The 18609-nt window shown below is 42.2% G+C and overlaps 6 protein-coding genes across 20 annotated transcripts; 2 read left to right on the top strand and 4 right to left on the bottom strand.

Annotated features, from left to right (window-relative positions):
• Window positions 1-77: 77 nt before the first annotated feature.
• On the bottom strand, window positions 78-1245 carry LOC129581157 (immediate early response 3-interacting protein 1-like). The gene is made up of 3 exons (XM_055472069.1): window positions 739-1245; window positions 531-653; window positions 78-435 (listed from the first exon to the last, which is right to left on the bottom strand). The coding sequence occupies exons 1-3, from the start codon at window positions 827-829 to the stop codon at window positions 380-382; spliced, it is 270 nt and encodes an 89-aa protein (XP_055328044.1). The 5' UTR covers window positions 830-1245; the 3' UTR covers window positions 78-379.
• Window positions 1136-2777, top strand: LOC129581156 (ERI1 exoribonuclease 3-like). 2 transcript variants are annotated; one of them, XM_055472067.1, is made up of 4 exons: window positions 1136-1316; window positions 1574-1894; window positions 2029-2233; window positions 2396-2777. In XM_055472067.1, exons 2-4 carry the CDS (start codon window positions 1574-1576, stop codon window positions 2740-2742), a joined length of 873 nt encoding a protein of 290 aa, XP_055328042.1. In that variant the 5' UTR covers window positions 1136-1316; the 3' UTR covers window positions 2743-2777. The 2 variants fall into 2 exon arrangements, with proteins under 2 accessions (XP_055328042.1, XP_055328043.1); XM_055472068.1 differs by lacking the exon at window positions 1136-1316 and adding an exon at window positions 1362-1520.
• Window positions 2726-6727, bottom strand: LOC129581155 (cell cycle checkpoint protein RAD17-like). 2 transcript variants are annotated; one of them, XM_055472063.1, is made up of 14 exons: window positions 6250-6727; window positions 5876-6166; window positions 5655-5717; window positions 5368-5509; window positions 5180-5313; window positions 5062-5114; window positions 4852-4977; window positions 4686-4755; window positions 4402-4621; window positions 4087-4319; window positions 3848-4028; window positions 3536-3622; window positions 3398-3452; window positions 2728-3317 (listed from the first exon to the last, which is right to left on the bottom strand). In XM_055472063.1, the coding sequence occupies exons 1-14, from the start codon at window positions 6250-6252 to the stop codon at window positions 3056-3058; spliced, it is 1920 nt and encodes a 639-aa protein (XP_055328038.1). In that variant the 5' UTR covers window positions 6253-6727; the 3' UTR covers window positions 2728-3055. The 2 variants fall into 2 exon arrangements, with proteins under 2 accessions (XP_055328039.1, XP_055328038.1); XM_055472064.1 differs by lacking the exons at window positions 5876-6166; window positions 6250-6727 and adding an exon at window positions 5793-5873 and having other exon boundaries at window positions 2726-3317.
• Window positions 6728-8081: 1354 nt separating this feature from the next.
• On the bottom strand, window positions 8082-11832 carry LOC129580975 (sodium-independent sulfate anion transporter-like). The gene is given in 8 exon segments (XM_055471762.1): window positions 8082-9193; window positions 9278-9682; window positions 9756-9907; window positions 9979-10150; window positions 10216-10362; window positions 10365-10422; window positions 10530-11068; window positions 11583-11832. Coding segments are annotated over 7 exon segments (2322 nt in total). The 5' UTR covers window positions 11064-11068; window positions 11583-11832; the 3' UTR covers window positions 8082-8339.
• Window positions 11586-15177, top strand: LOC129580979 (zinc transporter ZIP3-like). Of its 13 annotated transcripts, none has more exons than XM_055471770.1 (4): window positions 11586-11947; window positions 12132-12226; window positions 12766-13456; window positions 14311-15177. In XM_055471770.1, exons 3-4 carry the CDS (start codon window positions 13018-13020, stop codon window positions 14928-14930), a joined length of 1059 nt encoding a protein of 352 aa, XP_055327745.1. In that variant the 5' UTR covers window positions 11586-11947; window positions 12132-12226; window positions 12766-13017; the 3' UTR covers window positions 14931-15177. The 13 variants fall into 13 exon arrangements, with proteins under 13 accessions (XP_055327745.1, XP_055327752.1, XP_055327742.1 ...); XM_055471777.1 differs by having other exon boundaries at window positions 11586-11971; window positions 12132-12222; window positions 12869-13456; XM_055471767.1 differs by having other exon boundaries at window positions 11586-11971; window positions 12132-12222.
• A 267-nt stretch (window positions 15178-15444) lies between these two features.
• LOC129580976 (prolyl 3-hydroxylase OGFOD1-like) lies at window positions 15445-18566 on the bottom strand. Its single transcript, XM_055471763.1, has 11 exons — window positions 18071-18566; window positions 17779-17969; window positions 17583-17724; window positions 17402-17524; window positions 17241-17341; window positions 17030-17158; window positions 16837-16965; window positions 16665-16753; window positions 16323-16582; window positions 16068-16258; window positions 15445-15976 (listed from the first exon to the last, which is right to left on the bottom strand). Exons 1-11 carry the CDS (start codon window positions 18321-18323, stop codon window positions 15656-15658), a joined length of 1929 nt encoding a protein of 642 aa, XP_055327738.1. The 5' UTR covers window positions 18324-18566; the 3' UTR covers window positions 15445-15655.
• Between the last annotated feature and the right edge of the window lie 43 nt (window positions 18567-18609).

Here is an 18609-nt window from a genome sequence, read left to right as displayed (position 1 = left end):
TTAGTATTCTGCGGAACTAAAACCCTCATGGCGAAATTTCGTTACTTACATGATTATCGCACAATAAAAAAGTTAGGTTGCAACTCTGTTTTAATGGTGATAGCAAATTACCTACTTGTTAAATGTTAATCGCAGAGTGCAACTACAGTGCATAAAAGCGTAGCACACAACTGCTTCTCCAAACTGACAAAATTTTACAAATTGTTGCAGTACACATCGGTTCTAGAAAGTCAAGAAGATATGCAACACTTGCTATACAGTATCTCATATCATACACTTTGAGTTCTTTGTGGACTAAGCAGACGAGAGACGAACAAGTTAAAATCTGAGGACGATTATTTAAAATACTGTAAAATCTCTAAATAAAACTTAATTAAAATTATCCAGCAATGATGAGGAGAATCATCGTTCCAATGTTCAGGAAAATCAAGGGAACTGAAAATACAGAAATGGAACAATTAGTTCCGTTCTAAAAAACGGAAACGCTTCATTTTTAGACCCATCCTAAGAGAAAAAGGGAAATGACATACATCTCATGACGGTCCTAACGGAGTTGATCAAATTGATGATCTGTGCTTTCGTTGACTGTGGAGGCGCATAAGCGCCTTGGTAATACGCCGCTCCAGGTTGAAGGTGCTCTCGTCCCCACCCAACTACATGCGAACCAGTTGGGAATTATAGAATACCAAATATCTAGAGAGATTAAGCACCGATACAAAATAAACATTAAGTACATACTCTTTCGCAAGAATCGCTCCTCATTGAGAACTGCGATTGCATTCACGATCAGCAAGCCAGCTTCCAACAACGAATAAAGGGTGAACGCCATGATTCAACACAGAAAACCTTTTGCTAGGTGGGCTCTGTAGTTTAGAACTTGCACCTTGTAGGCTCTTGTGAAACAAAATTATAGATAAGTATAGTATTATTCTGTACGAGTGCGAAAAACGCAAGTCTAAAATATTAAAATAACAACAGAAAACACAAAACTACATATCGGCGGTTTCAATAAATCACAGTAGTGTTTTGTTAATCGTAAGTAATTATTAAGATCCTGTTGTCGCAGTGAACCGCCAACGGCAGTTACGTTTTTTGCAAAACAGTCATGCCCGGACAAAATAATAAAGAATATCTACCAAAAATAAAAATTCGACAAAATCAATCGCAAAATTTTTTGCAGATCATCGATTCTTGTATTGTACTGTTTTAATCTGTGTATTCAAACATTGTACCATGCCGGAAATCTGGAATTGATTGTGGGCTTTTCTCGGTCGGAACGCTCGGTTTGTAATTTGTGCCAAACCAGAAGTCGCACAGTAAGTCATAAGTCACGATGATAAGATCATAAGTGGCTGTAAGTCCGAACGAGCTGTTGAATTAGAACGTGGCTGAATGATCTCACTCCCTGACTCTTTAAAACTTCGGTGATAAGATACCCTACGCTCGGAATTGTGATCTCATTCTGGTATTACACGTACTGATAAGTGATCGTATCAGATCCTATTTCCTGCCATCATAAGGTACGGTTTCTGTCAAAAGGAATGTCCATGTGCTAGACGCGTGGTTCTTTTAGATGTTGATGGGCTGCTGGGTTCGGGCGATATTTAAGCGATCGGCAGCGTTTGAACAATGCAAAGAGCATTGTCGGATGTTTTCGTCGTCACTTAGACCGCGACCGCGTATTACCCGTGCTCGAAAGAACTGGCTTCGAGCAGCCTATGCGGACAATATCAGACGAGAGACGATCGAGCAACCTGTGGAACCGAATCTGATATTTCGTGAGCGATTCCGGAAAGAAATGGATACGGTGAAGCTGGCGCCGCAGATATTTGATTATTTTCTGGTTCTGGATTTTGAAGCTACCTGTGATCGCACTCGCATGCCGGAGGTTCAGGTAGGGCACAGGTCACAGAGCCGTTACATGATAAGACGTTATAACCGAACTAAGCGTTTGCCACAGGCTAATTTTTTTGCTTTGTTTTCGTGTGTTCTACTTGTGAGCTCTGCTTACGTTTTGCATTGCTGTAGGAAATTATAGAATTCCCGGTTGTTAAAGTGGATGCTCAAACAATGGAAGTTGTCTCCACATTCCACCACTACGTGCTGCCGCGCGTAAATCCTGCGTTAACCACGTTCTGCACACAACTGACCGGGATTATACAAGATATGGTGGACGGTCAGCCTCACTTTGAAGAAGTCACACAGCTTTTTCAGAAGTGGATGGATGCTGAAGGTTCTTACTTTTTCGCAGTATAAACATTTACCGGATAATATTCATATTTTTTATGCTTGAGTACTGGTGAGTTTAATACTTACGGTTTAGTTTCGCAGTTGCTGTACTCATATCTGTATTCTGAAAAACTGCAACTGTTTCATCCTGTTTGTTTTACAACAGGATTACTGCATCCGGAATGCAAATCTTGTTTTGTTACATGCGGTGATTGGGATCTGGCAACGATGCTTCCCATGCAGAGCGACTATTTTAAAGTGCCTGTTCCCTCGTATTTCGATCGGTGGATTAATGTTAAGCACTCCTTTTCGGAATGTATTGGTCACTTTCCACGTGGTTTAATGTTAATGCTGGAAAGTTTGAATATTCAACATACTGGTCGGCATCACAGCGGTATCGATGACTGCATGAACATCGTGAAGATTATGCGTGCATTATCGGAGCGTGGCTATGTTTTTCGAATTAACGGACAACGTACAGCTGTACGCGGTGGTAAAGGAAAGAAATTCTGATGTCGCATATACAGTAAAAGCTGAAATCTCTGTGTTATGGATTCGAATTTGCTGTAAAGTAACGTAAGAAAGAAGAAGAAAGTCAGCAAGTAACTGAATTCTAAAGTCCCGTTGAAATGAATCCCGTTGATAGCACTAGTCCAGACTTCTAAGGATGTATGAAAGCTATTTTTTTAATAACTCTGAAAGTCTGAGCAAACTCAGCAAAGTGATAATCTCTCAAAAGCTCAAAGCAGTGATACTGCTTAGCTAAAGAGATTATAAAAATAATAGAAAGACTATTTTCGGTTAGAAAACATTCGATAAAATCAAATCACCATCGATCATCATCGGAAAAATCTTCAATCACGGAGATAAGCTCACCAGCTTTCCCGGAGTTTTGAGAGGAGAAGTTCATTGCAGGTTTCGTTTGTTCAGTGTCATCCTGCGAGAAATCTTCCGTCCATGTAGAAAAGTCGATTCCCTGTAACTCGTCAGTTAATATCTGGATGCTGTTTTCACGAGTGACCGTTACAGGCCCGACATTTTCAATAGTAGGAGTTGGCGATATCCACTCATTTTCCTTCACCGTCTCTCTACAACATAGGCGTTTCACCAGTTGCAAGCGGTAAGTGTCTATCGTTAACTGCACAGCTTAAAACAAAACAGCAGACACCTCAGCAGCGATCCGTGGGAGAAGAAACACATTTCCTGCATGTATTTTCTAGTATCTAAACAAAAAACAAATTCGCTTTATCTCTAAACATAAACCAAAACAAAATAGAAGTATACTCAAAACGAAGCAAATCTTTACCTGGTAAGGGAGGATAACTACCGATTTTGCCAAGAAAAGGCAAGTATTCAGTGAACAACGTAGACAAATTTATACCAGTGTTCATACCTACAAAAAGTATGATGTTTATTTCACAACACACAACCTAGAGTAGGTGACAGGGTGCAAAAAATGTTACCCCGTATCACATACGGCACGAATAAAAATTGGGTGATTTTCTAAGAACTAACGTAATGTCACGTCACGTAAGCCTTATCGTGCACTCCATTCGTATCAGCTGCGCTTTTTTCTACCGCACCATGCAGTTTCTCAAGGTCAGTAAGCTGGACTTACTGTAGGCCAAATCGTAACCGGCCACCCGTCGTCCTTCGGCTTTCCTCTCGACCTGTGGAAGAAGTGGCTTCTCCATTGCTTTAAATCGAGCAGAACCTTTCTCTACACCACCGATACGGTTGAGGTGCATTAAGCCGCGAATAACCACAGAAGTAGCGCAATCGCGCACTTTTTCCCGCGACTAAAAATATTCCAAAAAGGTTTGTATCAATTGTTGCACAACTGGAAAAATGCCTTACAGTCCAAGCAGAGTCGATTAGATCCGCCACGCTGAACCGTTCTGCGCCCGACACAGCATCACTTAAGTGTGGGAGGAAATACAGATAGTTTCCATTAATAAAAGAAAGCAAGTTATCGGTACTAGTTGGACACCGCTCAGCAATTTCTTCAGGAATGTAAGTCAAGGGAAATCGCCTTTGATCGTGAGCGGATGCCGGTAAGCCATTCACAACGGGGACTTCATTGGTGTTTCCTAAAGAAACGCAGTCGAACTGTGTATCAATCCAAATACTGTTTTGCAAGCATCTGTCATAAATGACGAAGAAAATCCTCACGTTTTACGTAAAATACACGTCCCACAGCGCGAAAAAGAAGCAAACTGGTATCTCGATTGGAAAAGCCCTTCCCGTGAATGGTTTCAGTTTTCTGCTTCTTTCCTCCCCTCTCGCTTCGTCGACCTTCAACTGCAAACTGAAGCGCGGAAACAGCACCCCGGATATCTCCGTTGGAGGAATCTATCACATCCTCCAGTGTATCGGGGCTAATAACAGTGCTCTGTAAACGCACAACACATTTGCAACAACAATGTAATATTGTAGGCCTAAAGTTCGGAACATACCTGTGAATATTCCGCCTTCAAAATCTGAGTCAATATTCTCTTCATGGAGGTTTTAACAACCGGATTAATACTAAAAGCAGCAAGCATTCGAGAATAAGTAGAAACATAAATCTGCCTAAACAAAGACGTACTGATTTCAAAACACCATCCCAAAAATGCACTTTACCGGATATGAGTGATGTTTAATTCACTAATAAGCGACGGGGGAAACAAACGCCACAGCTGCTGATTTTCCGCATTATTTTCAGTTAGAACAATCACTAATCCAGTACACGAACAAGAAACAAAATTTCTGCAAAAGAAAAAAAATGATGTACGCTAAATCAGGTAGTGAGTCACTGGGTTGACAACTTCAAGCGATGCCCACCCAGCTTACCGTAAAACACCATGCAATTTCGTCGGGTCTCGGAAGCAAAAATTCGGCAGATCCTGCGAAAATCATCGTGTGATACTTGGATCTGCACTATAAGTTAACTACAAATGCACGAGCCCACCTCGACAACAATCACCCGTGCATCTTTCCTGGAATCCATTCCAGGAGTATCAACTACGCTCTGCTGATTGTATCTGGATGAGCGTAGAAGGAAATTCGAAAACAAGGATTCATATGACTCGTAAAACGCATTGTCTACAAAAATCACTATCAATTCCAAATCATCAGAAAATCGTGTCCATTGCGAACCTCCATCGGGAATATACTGCACCACCGGACTTTCCCACTCCACTATCTTGGTGGATAATTCCTGAGCAATCAGTCGGACAGATGTGGATTTTCCGGAACCAGGTGGGCCTGTCATCAGCAAGATGCGAGAAGTGGTCGGATTCTGCAAGCCAGGATAATTACAATTACTGCATTGCGCGTGGTAGTACGCGCGCGTATTGCCTCAAATATCATGCATGTAAGCGCTAACACGCGCTAACATGCATCAAGTTAAACAATTAAACAAAGCATTCCGAAATAAAACCTACCGCCATATTTGTTATCCATGCCGCGATTTCCTCGATCTTCGGGTTTCTCACGCATAAATCTTTCTAAAATGACAGAAATACGACAGATGACTCGCTATAACTGAAAAGAACCCTTTTTGTGCAGCAACGAGAACTAACCAAGCTTGCACTTGCAGTTTCCTTCATTCTATGTTGCGCTGCACGTACTGTCCAAATTAATTGTCGCAAAGTGCTATTCGTACCCGTGATCTCGGTTGATGCTTGTCAATCCACAGCGCTGCAGCGAGTTGCTCTTTCGAGGTGCCAGCGTTGGTCGTTTTGAGCTTTTTGGGACCGGAATTTTGCGGTGACGAATGTACCTGGCGCCGTTTGGCAACAGGACGCACTGTTGCGGAGACAATTTTAACGTCATTGTCGTCGGGCGCCGATAATGCAACAGCTGTTGCGTTGCTGCTGGTGCCTTGGCGTGCTTGACCAGTGGCAGAAGTTGGACGTGGCTCGCTCACCAAACCAAAGTCAGGTTTAATCCACGGCTAGGGAAAATTCAACATCCAGGTCACTGATTCGTGACAAGTTGCAACTAACAAATTACAGCATACGCGATAAAGAAGCATACCATTTGTGCACAATTATAGTTTCTCCTGAATAATGCGCGCTTCAGTCACCAGTCGCGAGCCATCTACCGAAGGCAGTCTGGGATCAATCCGTAACAACTATCAGTTTCATCTGAGATGCGGTTCGCCGTCACATCACCAGCTTTTTTCTGTGTTGCCTAATACTGAGATCCAAAGGATGACCAAAACCTTACACAATATGATGTTACAAAATGTGAGAATTCAGCTTCAAGGTTCAGGAACAATTGTAAATTAGTCCAAACGACACAAAAAGAAATATTTAAGGATTAGCCAAAATTGCATCTGACTTGCCACCGGCTACCGCCTGGTCGAGCAGCTACGTCAGTTTTGGGTCGCACGACGCACAGTGCGTTAAAAAATCTTAAGATTAATTAAATGAATACTAACTATCTGTGCCAGGATTTCGGCCCCTCTCTTTTGGCGCCGGTGATCTCAGCTTCTACTCAACCAATTTTTCTGCTTCAAAATGCATTAGAAACCTCTCAATCACGCGAGTGATCTACGACCAATCGTTGTTTGTTGTCTGCAGAACCTCAGGACAAGTGGTCACTCAAAAGCTTGTTACCATGGATGGCATAGGGCTAACATGGGCGGGTTCTCGCTCTTGTGCTTACTAACAATTAAATTACAAATTTCCAGGGAAACAGCTTATTTTCTAACAAGCCCAGCACGGATGAATAATGTCTTAGGATTTCGAGCTTGTAAAAAGGTTCACTGCATATGTATTAACACTCGCACTCGTCTATGGTTTAATTACACGGAGTTTTGTTGTGTGCCGCGCAGGCGCAGCCCATGGATTTGTCCTGATCTGGTGTAGAACGGTCTGATATTCATCCAAAATGTTTTCCACACTTTGTTCTTCGTTTTTATTAAGCACGCAAGCAGAAAGAGTTACTTTCAATTCGGTAAACTGAATTTGAAAGAAGTGAGGACTTCGCAGAAAATATTCACAGCAAAGCCAAATCACGCTGCCACACTGGGAGGCTGCCATTTGTTCACCAACCGGAAGCGGTTGGAATTTGCAGTTTTTAAGTTTTCAGTTCATTTATTTTTAGTAAATGTTTGAATAAGTAAAAAACAAACTAATTTTCTGAGGAATTCAGGCTAAGGAGGAAGAAGTCAACTGCCAGTGTAACGTTCCATGAATTTCTAAATGATTAAATGTGCCTCTCAGGCACATGGACGAGGGCGAGTGTTAAATAATGGCACGATGTTGATTACATTAAGGATTACATTTGAGCAGAATCTGTTATTTTGCTTATTCCGCAGTTCGCTAATTTCAATGGCAGTTCGCTGTAATAACAATAATTGCAATATAATCCGGGGATTTTCAAACAGCCCATGTTAAGCTAATGGCCACCATGGTAACAAGCTTTTGAGTGACCACTGGACTGTGGGTAGTGGGCTTTCCCGAAAATTGATGATGCAGGAATACTCTCGACACTGAGAGGATTCTGTAGCACTTTAGAGCGTGCAGATTGGATGTGTGGAACGGGAGAACATTCGCTCCATCGGCAAAGTGTCAAGGACCCTTGTTACTTAGTTAGTATTCATATAACCATGTTGCAACATACTGCATTATTCTGATAAGAAAATCTGAGATAGTCGGAAGCCAATATTCATCCGTGCTCAGCTTGTTTAATAGTATGTATGTAAATAATAAATAGGTGATACCATAATATTGTTTTGCTTATTATTCTGTTTACGTTTAATAATAAAATCTGATCACTTGATTATGGGCTTATTATTCTGTTTACTTATGGCGACGCGTGTGTGGCTGTCGTTATAACCGGTTGCATTATTAGGAAAACGGTCACCGTAAACCGAATTTGTATTCTTATCGTCGAACTCGACTAACAGACGAGCGGAAATATGTATTACAGTTGTACTGATCATATAAAAAAGGACGGATGATATAAAATAAAAAACAGCTGCCAATAAAAACTAGTAAAAACAGTTAATGACACACAGGAATGTATCAACGGGATATAAAATACTTAAAACTTTATCGACTGAAAACTTAAAAAAGCAAAATTCAACCAGCTGCGAGAAAGTAGTTGCACAAAAAGGATTATGCGTTAGTATGACGATCAATTTCGTTCTCTGGAAGAGTTCCTGCAAATTCCACGGCGGAGTAGGAAGGGCTAATACCGGCGTTTACCGTAATACTAGTATCTTCAGCGGCTAAATTGGGTGCAGGTCTTTCGTTGACTACTGTCAGCTGTTCCATTTGCACTTCGTCTTCCACCCTCTGAAGTAACTTCATAAACTCGTTGCTGGTGTTAATAAATACCATTTCTCTTTTTGCCGTTCGACAGCTCTGAACAATGTTCCGTAGAGTACGCACCGTAGAATAATCGGTGGTCAGCAAATGAATACCATTAAAAACAATGGGCGGCAGTTTCTCGTCAGTGCTGGACAATCGCTCGTCCAGTATGGTGTCCACTTCATCAGCGCCAGCGTACAAAAAATCCGGGGCAACAGAAACCCCATAACGGAAGGCCGCTGGGTTCAACAGGTCCTTGGCAAAGATGTCCTTAAAGAACTCCGCCGATGGAAAGTATAAGGCGCTGTGCGGAGTAATGCTGACGTCAAATTTTGGTTTGGGTTTTTGAGGATCCTTGTCGCGCCGGTACGTGCGTTTGTATTCCACGGTGACTAGTGGGCGAGCCAAAGGATATACCAGCATCAATATAGAAATTCCAATGCCTAACGGTAGACCGTACTGTACTCCGAGTAGCAGGCACAGAAGCAGTGTAGAGCACAGTGGTATAAGCTCCAGCCGATTGACATGCCATAAATCACGAAAGATGCGGAAATCAACCATTACAAAAATGGCACAAATAATAACTGCGGACAAAGCAGCTTTTGGGATAAAATGCAGCACTGGACTCAACGCCGACATCGCCAGAAGAACGAACGCACCTGGTAAGAAGAGAGAATACGATAACATATATTATAATAAAACTGTTAAACCACCTCCAAAAAAACTTATTCATTCAGTCATACCGGTAAATATTCCGCCCAGCGGTGTCCGCACTCCACACTCAGCATTCAATGCCGAACGTGAGAATGCTCCTGTGACTGGATAGGAAGAAATAAAGGAACTAACAATATTAATGAGACCTAAAGTCATCATTTCCTGCGTGGAATCCACGGTGTAGCCAAATTTATGACTAAAGGCCTTCGCGACTACTACAGACTCAAAAATCCCAATGATAGGTATCAACACCATTCCTGCCCCAAAACCATCCATGACTTCGATAACAGTTTTATTGTCCGGTGCGAAATCCGGTACGGAAAATGCTGGTAGACCACCATGGACGTCGCTGGTTATGGTCAAAGCATCGGGATTATGCACCGTAACGCCAGCAGCTATGGCGGTCGCAATGATCACCACCAGAGCATAACGGCCTATAAAATAACACATGGGTTAACAAAACGTATGGTGAACGTGTGCAGTCATCCAGGCTCAAGTGCTCCATACCGTAGCACAAAACTTTAATAACTTCACGAAGAATTTTCCAAAATAATGGAGCCTGTTTATTGCGGAATACATCCCATCTCAGCATTGGTTGCAATGCTTTTAAGCACAAAATCGCTGTGATACAGCACGCCCCAAGCAACACATCCCATCCTCTAAAATGGCATTTGACAAGAAACTTGAAATGTCAATGTTATGTTACTTAAACGAGTATCTACATGCGTACCTGGTTTCCATAATATGCCTAGAATATCCTCTCACAATCCACACAATATTATCCCGACTCTTCCCGAAATTAATTCCCAAAAGTCCCTTCACTTGGCCCAGTATGATGATTATGGATGCGGCTGTAGTAAATCCACTCATAACGGGAGTCGAAACAAAATTCATGAGGAAACCTAATAACAAAAGGAATGTTTTCCATCCAATGCATTTATTGCATTAAGCCGGTCACCATACCCACCCAAATGAAGAAATCCCATTAATAACTGAAAACATCCGCAGTAAAAAGCAAGAAGGACGGCATATGTGGCAGAGGACTGGATGGCTCGATGTGGTACAAATGCACTGGTCAGCAATGATATCAGAGCGGTGGGTCCCACAGTAACATCTTGGAGGTTCCAAAGAAAGTGTACAAAAAGGGGCCCATAAAAGCGGAATAGAGCCCATACTAAAAAGTAGTACTAGAGTAGTACAACAGTCTTGCACACAGAAATCTTGTACACAAGCGTTCCTCAAAATTCGCAGCAATTTGTGAAGTTATTTTTCTGAATTTACCTCTAGAGGAAGATCCGCAATCTGGGCATACGCCAGCGACTGTGGCACCACGGTTAACCCAACCGTCAAGCCGGCTACCAAATCCGCAGATAAATCAGCCAGCTGATATCTGGGCAGCCACAACGAAATGGGAAACCGTTTCTTCCATGTGCTTAATAAACACAGTTTTCGCAACTGCTCCCGAAAATCCTGCTTGGACACCGGGCCTCCGTATGTTCGGATCTGGCATTCTTCCACTTCATCGTCATCCACAGGAAATCCCTTAGGGAAGCCGCCATTGGAGCCGTTTTGAAAATTACGGTTATCGTTTTTTCCAAAGGGTTTTCGGTGTCGCGGTCCGCTGGTCAGTCCGCCAGCGGCTGGTTTAGCTTTGCTGGCGGTGGCGTTAAATACCGTGTGGAAGTTATCATCATCGGTATTGTCAAAGGGCTGATAGTCAAATCCATTGACGTCACTCGTGTTCCGGCTGCCAGAGTCGAAACCCGACGACACCAAATCGTTCGTGCTGCTGCGAAGAGCTTCGTTTATTTCCATCTTTTCTGAAAAGTGTCGACAAATTTTAATCACTTTTGAACCATCCAGTTACGGGACAGCTACTGAAAATCACAACACAACTAAACAAGTAAAGAAACCAAAACGCACGGCTGGACAGTTGATACGCACGTACATAAATGGATGTACTTTTGCATACGGAAATCCATACTTCCGTCGATAGGCGATGAAATTAATGCGAACAGTTTTTACAGCAAAAATCAAGAAACATAACATAAAGTTGCTTACTGTAGGGTTCCACGAAATAGATTACAGTTCACAAGTCATTCAATTAAACGAGCCAGTCTGCTAGTGTACCAGAATGCTTTATAACATTCAGTACCTAATTCATAATCATCAGAAAGCTATATAGCAAATGTTTGCAGTCCATATTACGGTACAGTATCATAAAATGAGATAACGCTATCGAAAATGGATACTGAGTCACTTCTGACTCAACATATAAACCTATGAACTATAAAAAATGTTTTAAAAAATTCGATCACTTTATTTTAAACTTACAAGTTTCACTTCCAGATGAGTCCGACCCGTGTACAATTACGTGTAGTCATTGGGCAACTCCTGACTTTTCAAGGAGATCGTATTCCAGGCTCATACATATTTCATAACTTCACTAACAGTAGTGTCTTGTGTTGTACCGTAGAATCTGTAAGCGTGCAAAAGAATCTTTCATCCGCGACAAACCACCTTGACATACGATATGCATGAATTATAAAGTCTTGATAGTAGTTGATACGAGTACTGATGAAAGCCATGCGACGCGTACGGTGCTCACCTTTCTAAATTGCTCATCTGCCACCTTGTAGGTTACCCACATTTGGCTTACGAGGCAACAATATTATTAATGTTAAGCTACCAGCAAACACGTAGGTAGTAAATACTGCTCGTAGGTAAGTATATAGTATATCGTATATTAACATATTAATACTGCAGGCTGTATTGGCTGTATTATAAATTAATTAAGCTGAACAATACTGTACTTATGGTATAAATGCACGTTAGTCCTATAAAAATTTATAGATTAATCTAATGATTACAGTACCTATGTAGGATCGTAGATATCCCGAATGATCGAATCCCAGCATTGCAGCAAAATGATTAACTACTAACTGAACTAAAAAGATCGATGTAGCGATTCCATGTAGGTAAGTAGTTAAAGCATAGAAAGTTTTTTCCAATTTTATTTAAGTTTTTTTTATTTAGTTTTTTAGGCAAAAGAAGCGAGGATGCGCAGTCGACCGACAGTACTTTTTCAAAGACAACCAGCGCATGTATCTCGGCAGCGCGCGGATTACAGTAATTGCAATTAAAGGTAGTACTTATCGTTAGTAAATAGTACTCGTACAGTCGTACTTACACTTTTTTCAAATGGTTTTCAAATGATTGAACTTTGCACAATCTCACGAAAATTTAGTACTACACTTTTAAGTAAAAAAGTTCTTGTGTTCAGGTATTTTTTATCTCTCGCGGTTATTCTTATAGTTAGTCAATTTCGTACGGCCGTGTAAGTTTTTGCTGCCACCCCCGCACCGTGTAGTTATTGTTGATTATGGTGTAATTATTTATTATGCGAAAAGTTTTCGAACCTTTTTTAAGTGGCAGCTGTTAAAGTGGGTTGTCAGCGGGTGACCGCAGTTTTTTTCTTCTATTTTGGCGTCCGCTTATACTGTTTTTAAATTTTTAGTATAATGCCGTATAAGCGACATCGTTCGGATATCGGATGCATGATGAATACAGTGCGATCTGTACTAAGCGGTCAAGCTGTTTTTGATGTTATGATGGCGTAGTTGGGCATCGCCAAATCCTCGTCGAGCCGTGCAGTTCTAAGACGTACTGGGAGTTCTGAAATCATTTACAAATTACTGCCGATGTTGCGAACGGTGAATTAGCGTGAGCGGGATTAATCAGTCAGCCACTGCCCGCTACCTTGGAAGAAATGGATTTGGCGGCTGCACAATCCGTCACCATCCTCTGCATGTTTGCTGCTTGCTTCACATCATGTATTGTTCCTTCTGTTGTACACATCCACACCGAACCACATTCCCGAAAGCGACGGATTCTTCGGGCTTTGAAACGATACTGCAATTGCCTGTCTGGTGGTGTGTTCGCTGGCGCTTTCTTCACCCAGTTCTATCCACATGTCGTGAAGGAGTTTACTGAACTCATCCCTGATGCACATTCCATATGGCACCATCCTCTGCAGTTGGGGCCCACGGTGGTTTTCTTGGGATTCCTGCTTACAGCGCTCTTGGAAAAAATTGTTGATATTATTTTGCGCCGGCTAAAAAAGCAACAAACGCGAGGCGACGCGGTCAATCAGCAGGAAATGAATGATGTGTCCGTCGATGGGCCGTTTGTTCACGACGATGATCCCGGTGGGAGTTACAGCGCCTTGTAGATGTGGTTTACTGCCCCTTAAGAACCATATATCTTTGATATCACTTTGACGCGTATGCTGTTGTAATTATGGGTACCATTACTTAGTACTTACTTTCGTAAATTACGGCTTTAGAGTACAGTTTAGTTGCTGTACATATCTATATCACATATGTAACTACACTAGCTCATTTGTCTCAAAAAAGAGCCAAAATATGTAGTTAAGAACAAGTCGCACAAAAGATACTTTAAAAACAGCAATAAAATTTAAAGTGTAGTTGTTTACGTTTGCTTTATTGGTGATATTTGATATGCAATGTTTTTATTACTTACTTTAGGGAGATGCACCGCATTGAGCATTAATTTGAAAAAATTGCTTGTTAGAAACGTTGACTCGCGACAGGATACAATACGATATTTTTAAACAGTTTGAAGGCATTTGCTCGTTTTCGCGTGCTTTTAAATTGTGCTACGAGGAAGGTACTTACAAGCATCTTCGGTAGCGCGTTTGAATAGTCAAGAGACTCAAGACACTTTGAATAACTGTACTCGTATGGCTGCAAATCTGGCTTAACAGTCAACCGCGGAAGGCTGGCAGGCCACGTTTAACTTGGCCACTGTCAATCAGGGCACCCATCCACGGTTGACGGTGAGGTGCACGCAGTTGGGCAGCATTCCACGGTTGGCTGTTAGTGAATCATGCTGTCGCACACTTGACGCACAGTGTTCAAAGAGTCTTGACTATTCGAACGAAGATGCTTGTTCCCGAAGATGCTTGTTCCCTCTTGTTCCCGCTTGTTTCCTCGTACACAAGCTAGCGGAGTCCGACGCTTATATTTTTGCTGTTTTGTAGAAGATGAGGACAGCGTGGATACCGATCCGCTTTCACCAGCCACCCAACTAACCCGACCGGCTTCGAGAAAGGAAGCCGAGGCGCATAATCACTCTCGTAGCACTAGCGCCGCATCCCATGGGCATCACCATCCTCATCACATTTCACTGGAAGAATACCAGGGAGCAACGCGGTTTATCGTGCTTTTGGCATCTTTGGGAACCCATTCGGCGTTTGAAGGAATGGCGCTGGGCCTAATCAAAAGCGTCAGTCTTCTTTTTAAATTGTTTTTCAGCATCTTAATCCATGAATTCCTCATGGCTTTGGCGCTGGGGATCTCCCTGTCGCAGCAGCAGATGCGTTTGCGCACCCGCCTGGTGTTTTGTCTCATCTTCTCCATCACCATCCCTTTGGGACAAGTGGTGGGATTGCTAATCCAACAGACACCGGAGACGCCGGTAGGCACAGCGTGTAATGTGGTGTTGAAGGCCATCGCGGCGGGTACATTTCTCCACGTGATGTTCATGGAAATACTTCCGCAAGAACTGCATGGTCATTTCGGAGTTATTGAAGCCATGTGGGTAATTGTTGGATACTTGTTAATTCCTTTGACATCGCTGGCTACGGGGGGAGACCACTGATGTGAATATGGACATTTGTTAAGTGGTTAGTCAAAAATTCGGATGTGATATTTTATGCTTTCTCGGTGTGGTTTTTATGGCTGTTGTGTGGCAGTTGCAACTTTGCACACTCCCAAAGAATGTTATTAGTTAAGTACTGTTGACGAATTCGGTTACTGTATCTTTTTTCAAGTTTCGGTATTTTATGATAGTGACATTTTAATCTAACATAACGATATTCTTAAACCAAGCCAATCAGTATCTAAAAGCATCACGATCGGGCCGTTACCAGTCATTTTGCAAAAAGAACCGCATCACAAGAAACAGATAATCCAGGTTTTGCGATTACAGTAATGTATAGTACAGGAGAAATTTCAGCTGTATGATGTGCCTTTAATTGTCAGTTTGTCTTGCAGACTTTTGTACAAGCACTTCGTAGAGACTGACATGCGAGTAACTGCACACGATCACAAAAATGCCGTAACTATTTCATTAACGTAAGAAGACATTTGTGTGTATATTTTTGTTCGGAATCTTATCTTCAAAACACTTTAGTTTTAAGCTCTGCTTAGTGCTTACATGGACGCAAGGCGAGGACAGCAGGTGGATGCACAGCAAACAAGCTGTGCGGATTCAAAAAATACAGTCTGTCTCAACCGTAACAATAAAAACGGGTGTGAAAGTACTTAACAATCGGACTCACAGTAGTAAGCCAGTGGGGCAAACGTGAACGTTGTCTCGAGTTTCTACTCTTCCAACTCATCTTCCGAACTACCTGACACGGTTGGTGGTATCGCATCTTGATTGTCTTCATCTAAATCAAAGTTCTCGTCGTCGTCGTCATCCTCAGCAGATTCATCTTCGTCGCTGTCAACATCATGCTCGCTACCGGAAGTACTGCTGCCTGGTGGACTGGGTAACGCCGATACAGACATCCAAAGCCGGTAAAACGGCCGTCCATCCGCTCGTCTGGCCCATCGATGATTAACGTAGTCCGTGTAGAAAACAACAGAATCCTCGCGACGAACCATTTGTAGCGTATTACTTACTGGACTAAACTTCGTCAGCTAAAAAACGAAAATTTACGCAAATTAAGGCATCGATAAAATTGCGAATAATACTACCAATCCACCAACAAACAACAACGCCTGCACTTGCCGGTAAACAATCGTCGTCGTTATCCATATCAACATATACAATCGTTCCACCACAATCTTTGTCCAGACGATCACAATCAAAGAATAAGAACAAATCGAGCACTGCCCCCTGCTGAACAGCATCGTAATTCTTTAGGGTATAATCCTGATGAGCAAATCGCTCCAACCGAAACTGAACAGTTCTAAGAAACCCTAAGAAAACAAAAGCTGCCAATTACGAAGAAATACCGAATTAATTTAGAAATTACACACTAACATGTGGTATCGGAACTATCTTCTCCAGAAGGATCACTACTGGATCCAGGAACAGCGGTAGCGAAGGGCTTGTTCTCCTTGGCATTCTCTTCCGGTTTTTTACTTTGATCTGGAGGTCCACTAATAATCGATCCCATATTAATGGCAGTAATATCACTGACTGACTGGAGGAACTGGTCAGTCAGTATCGTGTCCACCAGCAGATCAAGACATTTAAAATCTTTTACAAAACGCTGCCGGAGATCAAAATATCGATAATGTCTAAATATCGATAAAAAAATGCAGAAAATCAGAACAAAATAAGAATACAACAGTACAAAGGTCTGCAACAATTATCACCAACCCGGCCTGATTACGATTAGATGGAGTCATCCATGGAATAAGGTGATCTTTTTCCCTCAGCTCGCTAACCAACGTACGGTAAAATGCCAGCTGGTCACATACAAGTAATTACACTTGTGGATTACAGGTGCAATGGAACTGGCTTATAACAGACAATTTTTTTCATGACCTACATCCAGAATTTCCGGGATATTAAGGCGTTGTTGCTTGAGAAATGTCTCCCGACATTTAGCTTTCCATATTTCCGACTGCCTGTCGTCTTGGCGAGCCAGTTTACATATTCGCGCGTTGTTCTGATCAGCCTAAAAACAAACAAATTCACCAGAGCTCTACATTCCCAGCATACCTATTACCGACGCGGCTGACCTCAGTGAATTCCATAGAACCGGAAGCTGGCATGGTTTGGTATTCAACAATCGCTGCCGCTGATTGCGGGGAATGAAACCATCCAGTTATGGAGAGGCGAGATTTCCGGGGATTAACGATTTCACTCACCTGAAACGAAATGAAGCAATAGATTTAACCAAAGTAATTCCTTAAATTTTGGCAACTGCAGTAGTTAACAAGCGCAACAAACCTGATGAAATGAATCATCGCGCACGAGAAACAACACGAGGGAATTCCGCTTCGGCGGAATGCGTTTAACAATCTCTCCAGGCACCATAACGAGGTCAACACCTACAACATATTTTTCTTTGTATGCCCGGCGTATCTAAGGAGATCTTCTCTTCTTCGTACAAAGACTGTCAAAGAGATCCAGTGTGCCTCCATCAGCGACATCCCAATCCTCTGCATCCGTCAAGTAATAAACATAAGCCACTTTCCGCGTGGTCAGTTTGTCGTCGTGACACATCAGTCGGTCTATAACACTTCGATATCAAGGAAAACAATTTTTTATCCACAAAATAACTCATTGTACCTGTGTAACGGTACATAGCGCCGCGAACATCCACTTCGTCGCTCAACGGGACACCTGTTATTGCCGATACCCAGTCATGCACTTCGTTTTCCAAAGTTCTGCACAGCATGGCAAATTCAGGAACAGATCTGAGCTCTTTCGTCTGCAAAGCGCAATTTCTAATTCCAAGCAATTTTTTGTAATCGGTAAAGCATACCTGCGACAGCTGGAACAGATCTTTGTGTATCGCCTGAAATTTCTGTGAAAGAAGTTCATTTTCCACCTGTTCGATTGCTTGGTTGGCCGTAAAAAAGTTCGGAAAAATCATGTGGCTGAACGGTCGACGAAAGACCATGTTTTTCAAAAGTGCAGCATGTTCCGCTCCGGTGGCGTCTAAATTTGCATTAGCTGCCAAAAAAATAAAAGTTGCAAGCAAAATACTGAAAAAGCAAAGAACAAAAGATAAAAAAAACTGAAAGCTTTGAGCAGTGCCTACCAGTGTCTCTAACCTGTTGCAAACAGTTTCAGCAATGAGCACACGGCATTCTGAAAATCCGAGGTGCAGTATGCAGGATTTATAGCAAGCTGGTCCGACGCTTGTATAACAGTGTTTTCGCTTTTAATGCGCTTGGCAGAGCTCGAACTATGGAGACCATTGCATGATTGTGAACGTCCAGGCAAATCAATACTAGCATCGTCCACTTCGCGTTTAACTGGTTTCGGGTTAGTTACTACTGCTTCCTCTTGCTTAATGCGGTCCATTTCACGGTGAGCAAATTTAAAGAGGAAACAAAAACGTAGCCAACGATCAATTCCCAAGTGATCTAGCAGAGCATTCCAAGTACCACTAACCGATTGCGAAAGCCATCAGGAAAAGATTCACGATAATATTTGACACATGTTTCGGGCAAAATTTGGAAATTCAATTCCGCTTCAAAAACTTCGCTCTAGAAATCGTTTGCCGCAGCTGTCGAAATCTCGATGCTCAAATCGGCAAGAACACAACAGACCGAAAAAGCTTTTTGGAAAGAATACAGGGAAATACTAC

Source organism: Paramacrobiotus metropolitanus, unplaced genomic scaffold (genome assembly GCF_019649055.1).
Source record: "Paramacrobiotus metropolitanus isolate TYO unplaced genomic scaffold, Prichtersi_v1.0 Parri_scaffold0000005, whole genome shotgun sequence".
In the NCBI taxonomy this organism is placed as follows: domain Eukaryota; kingdom Metazoa; phylum Tardigrada; class Eutardigrada; order Parachela; family Macrobiotidae; genus Paramacrobiotus; species Paramacrobiotus metropolitanus.
Note: the sequence above shows the minus strand (reverse complement) of the source record. Positions and strands in the feature narration are given on the sequence as shown.

What these genes read in the sequence shown, in the direction of transcription:
- LOC129581157 (XM_055472069.1), bottom strand. Translation starts at nt 829, where the DNA reads ATGGCGTTCACCCTTTATTCGTTGTTGGAAGCTGGCTTGCTGATCGTG. An exon ending in GGAGCGATTCTTGCGAAAGA is followed by an intron (nt 654 to 738) that starts GTATGTACTTAA and finishes GTTCGCATGTAG; the next exon opens with TTGGGTGGGGACGAGAGCAC. An exon ending in CGTTAGGACCGTCATGAGAT is followed by an intron (nt 436 to 530) that starts GTATGTCATTTC and finishes CTGTATTTTCAG; the next exon opens with TTCCCTTGATTTTCCTGAAC.
- LOC129581156 (XM_055472067.1), top strand. Translation starts at nt 1,574, where the DNA reads ATGTTGATGGGCTGCTGGGTTCGGGCGATATTTAAGCGATCGGCAGCG. An exon ending in CTCGCATGCCGGAGGTTCAG is followed by an intron (nt 1,895 to 2,028) that starts GTAGGGCACAGG and finishes GCATTGCTGTAG; the next exon opens with GAAATTATAGAATTCCCGGT. An exon ending in GAAGTGGATGGATGCTGAAG is followed by an intron (nt 2,234 to 2,395) that starts GTTCTTACTTTT and finishes GTTTTACAACAG; the next exon opens with GATTACTGCATCCGGAATGC.
- LOC129581155 (XM_055472063.1), bottom strand. An exon ending in CATGGATAACAAATATGGCG is followed by an intron (nt 5,510 to 5,654) that starts GTAGGTTTTATT and finishes CCTGGCTTGCAG; the next exon opens with AATCCGACCACTTCTCGCAT. An exon ending in TAGTTATCCTCCCTTACCAG is followed by an intron (nt 3,453 to 3,535) that starts GTAAAGATTTGC and finishes TTTTTTGTTTAG; the next exon opens with ATACTAGAAAATACATGCAG.
- LOC129580979 (XM_055471778.1), top strand. Translation starts at nt 13,018, where the DNA reads ATGGATTTGGCGGCTGCACAATCCGTCACCATCCTCTGCATGTTTGCT. An exon ending in TGTTCACGACGATGATCCCG is followed by an intron (nt 13,457 to 14,310) that starts GTGGGAGTTACA and finishes GCTGTTTTGTAG; the next exon opens with AAGATGAGGACAGCGTGGAT.
- LOC129580976 (XM_055471763.1), bottom strand. Translation starts at nt 18,323, where the DNA reads ATGGACCGCATTAAGCAAGAGGAAGCAGTAGTAACTAACCCGAAACCA. An exon ending in GCTGAAACTGTTTGCAACAG is followed by an intron (nt 17,970 to 18,070) that starts GTTAGAGACACT and finishes TTTTTTTGGCAG; the next exon opens with CTAATGCAAATTTAGACGCC. An exon ending in GTTCTATGGAATTCACTGAG is followed by an intron (nt 16,966 to 17,029) that starts GTCAGCCGCGTC and finishes GTTTGTTTTTAG; the next exon opens with GCTGATCAGAACAACGCGCG.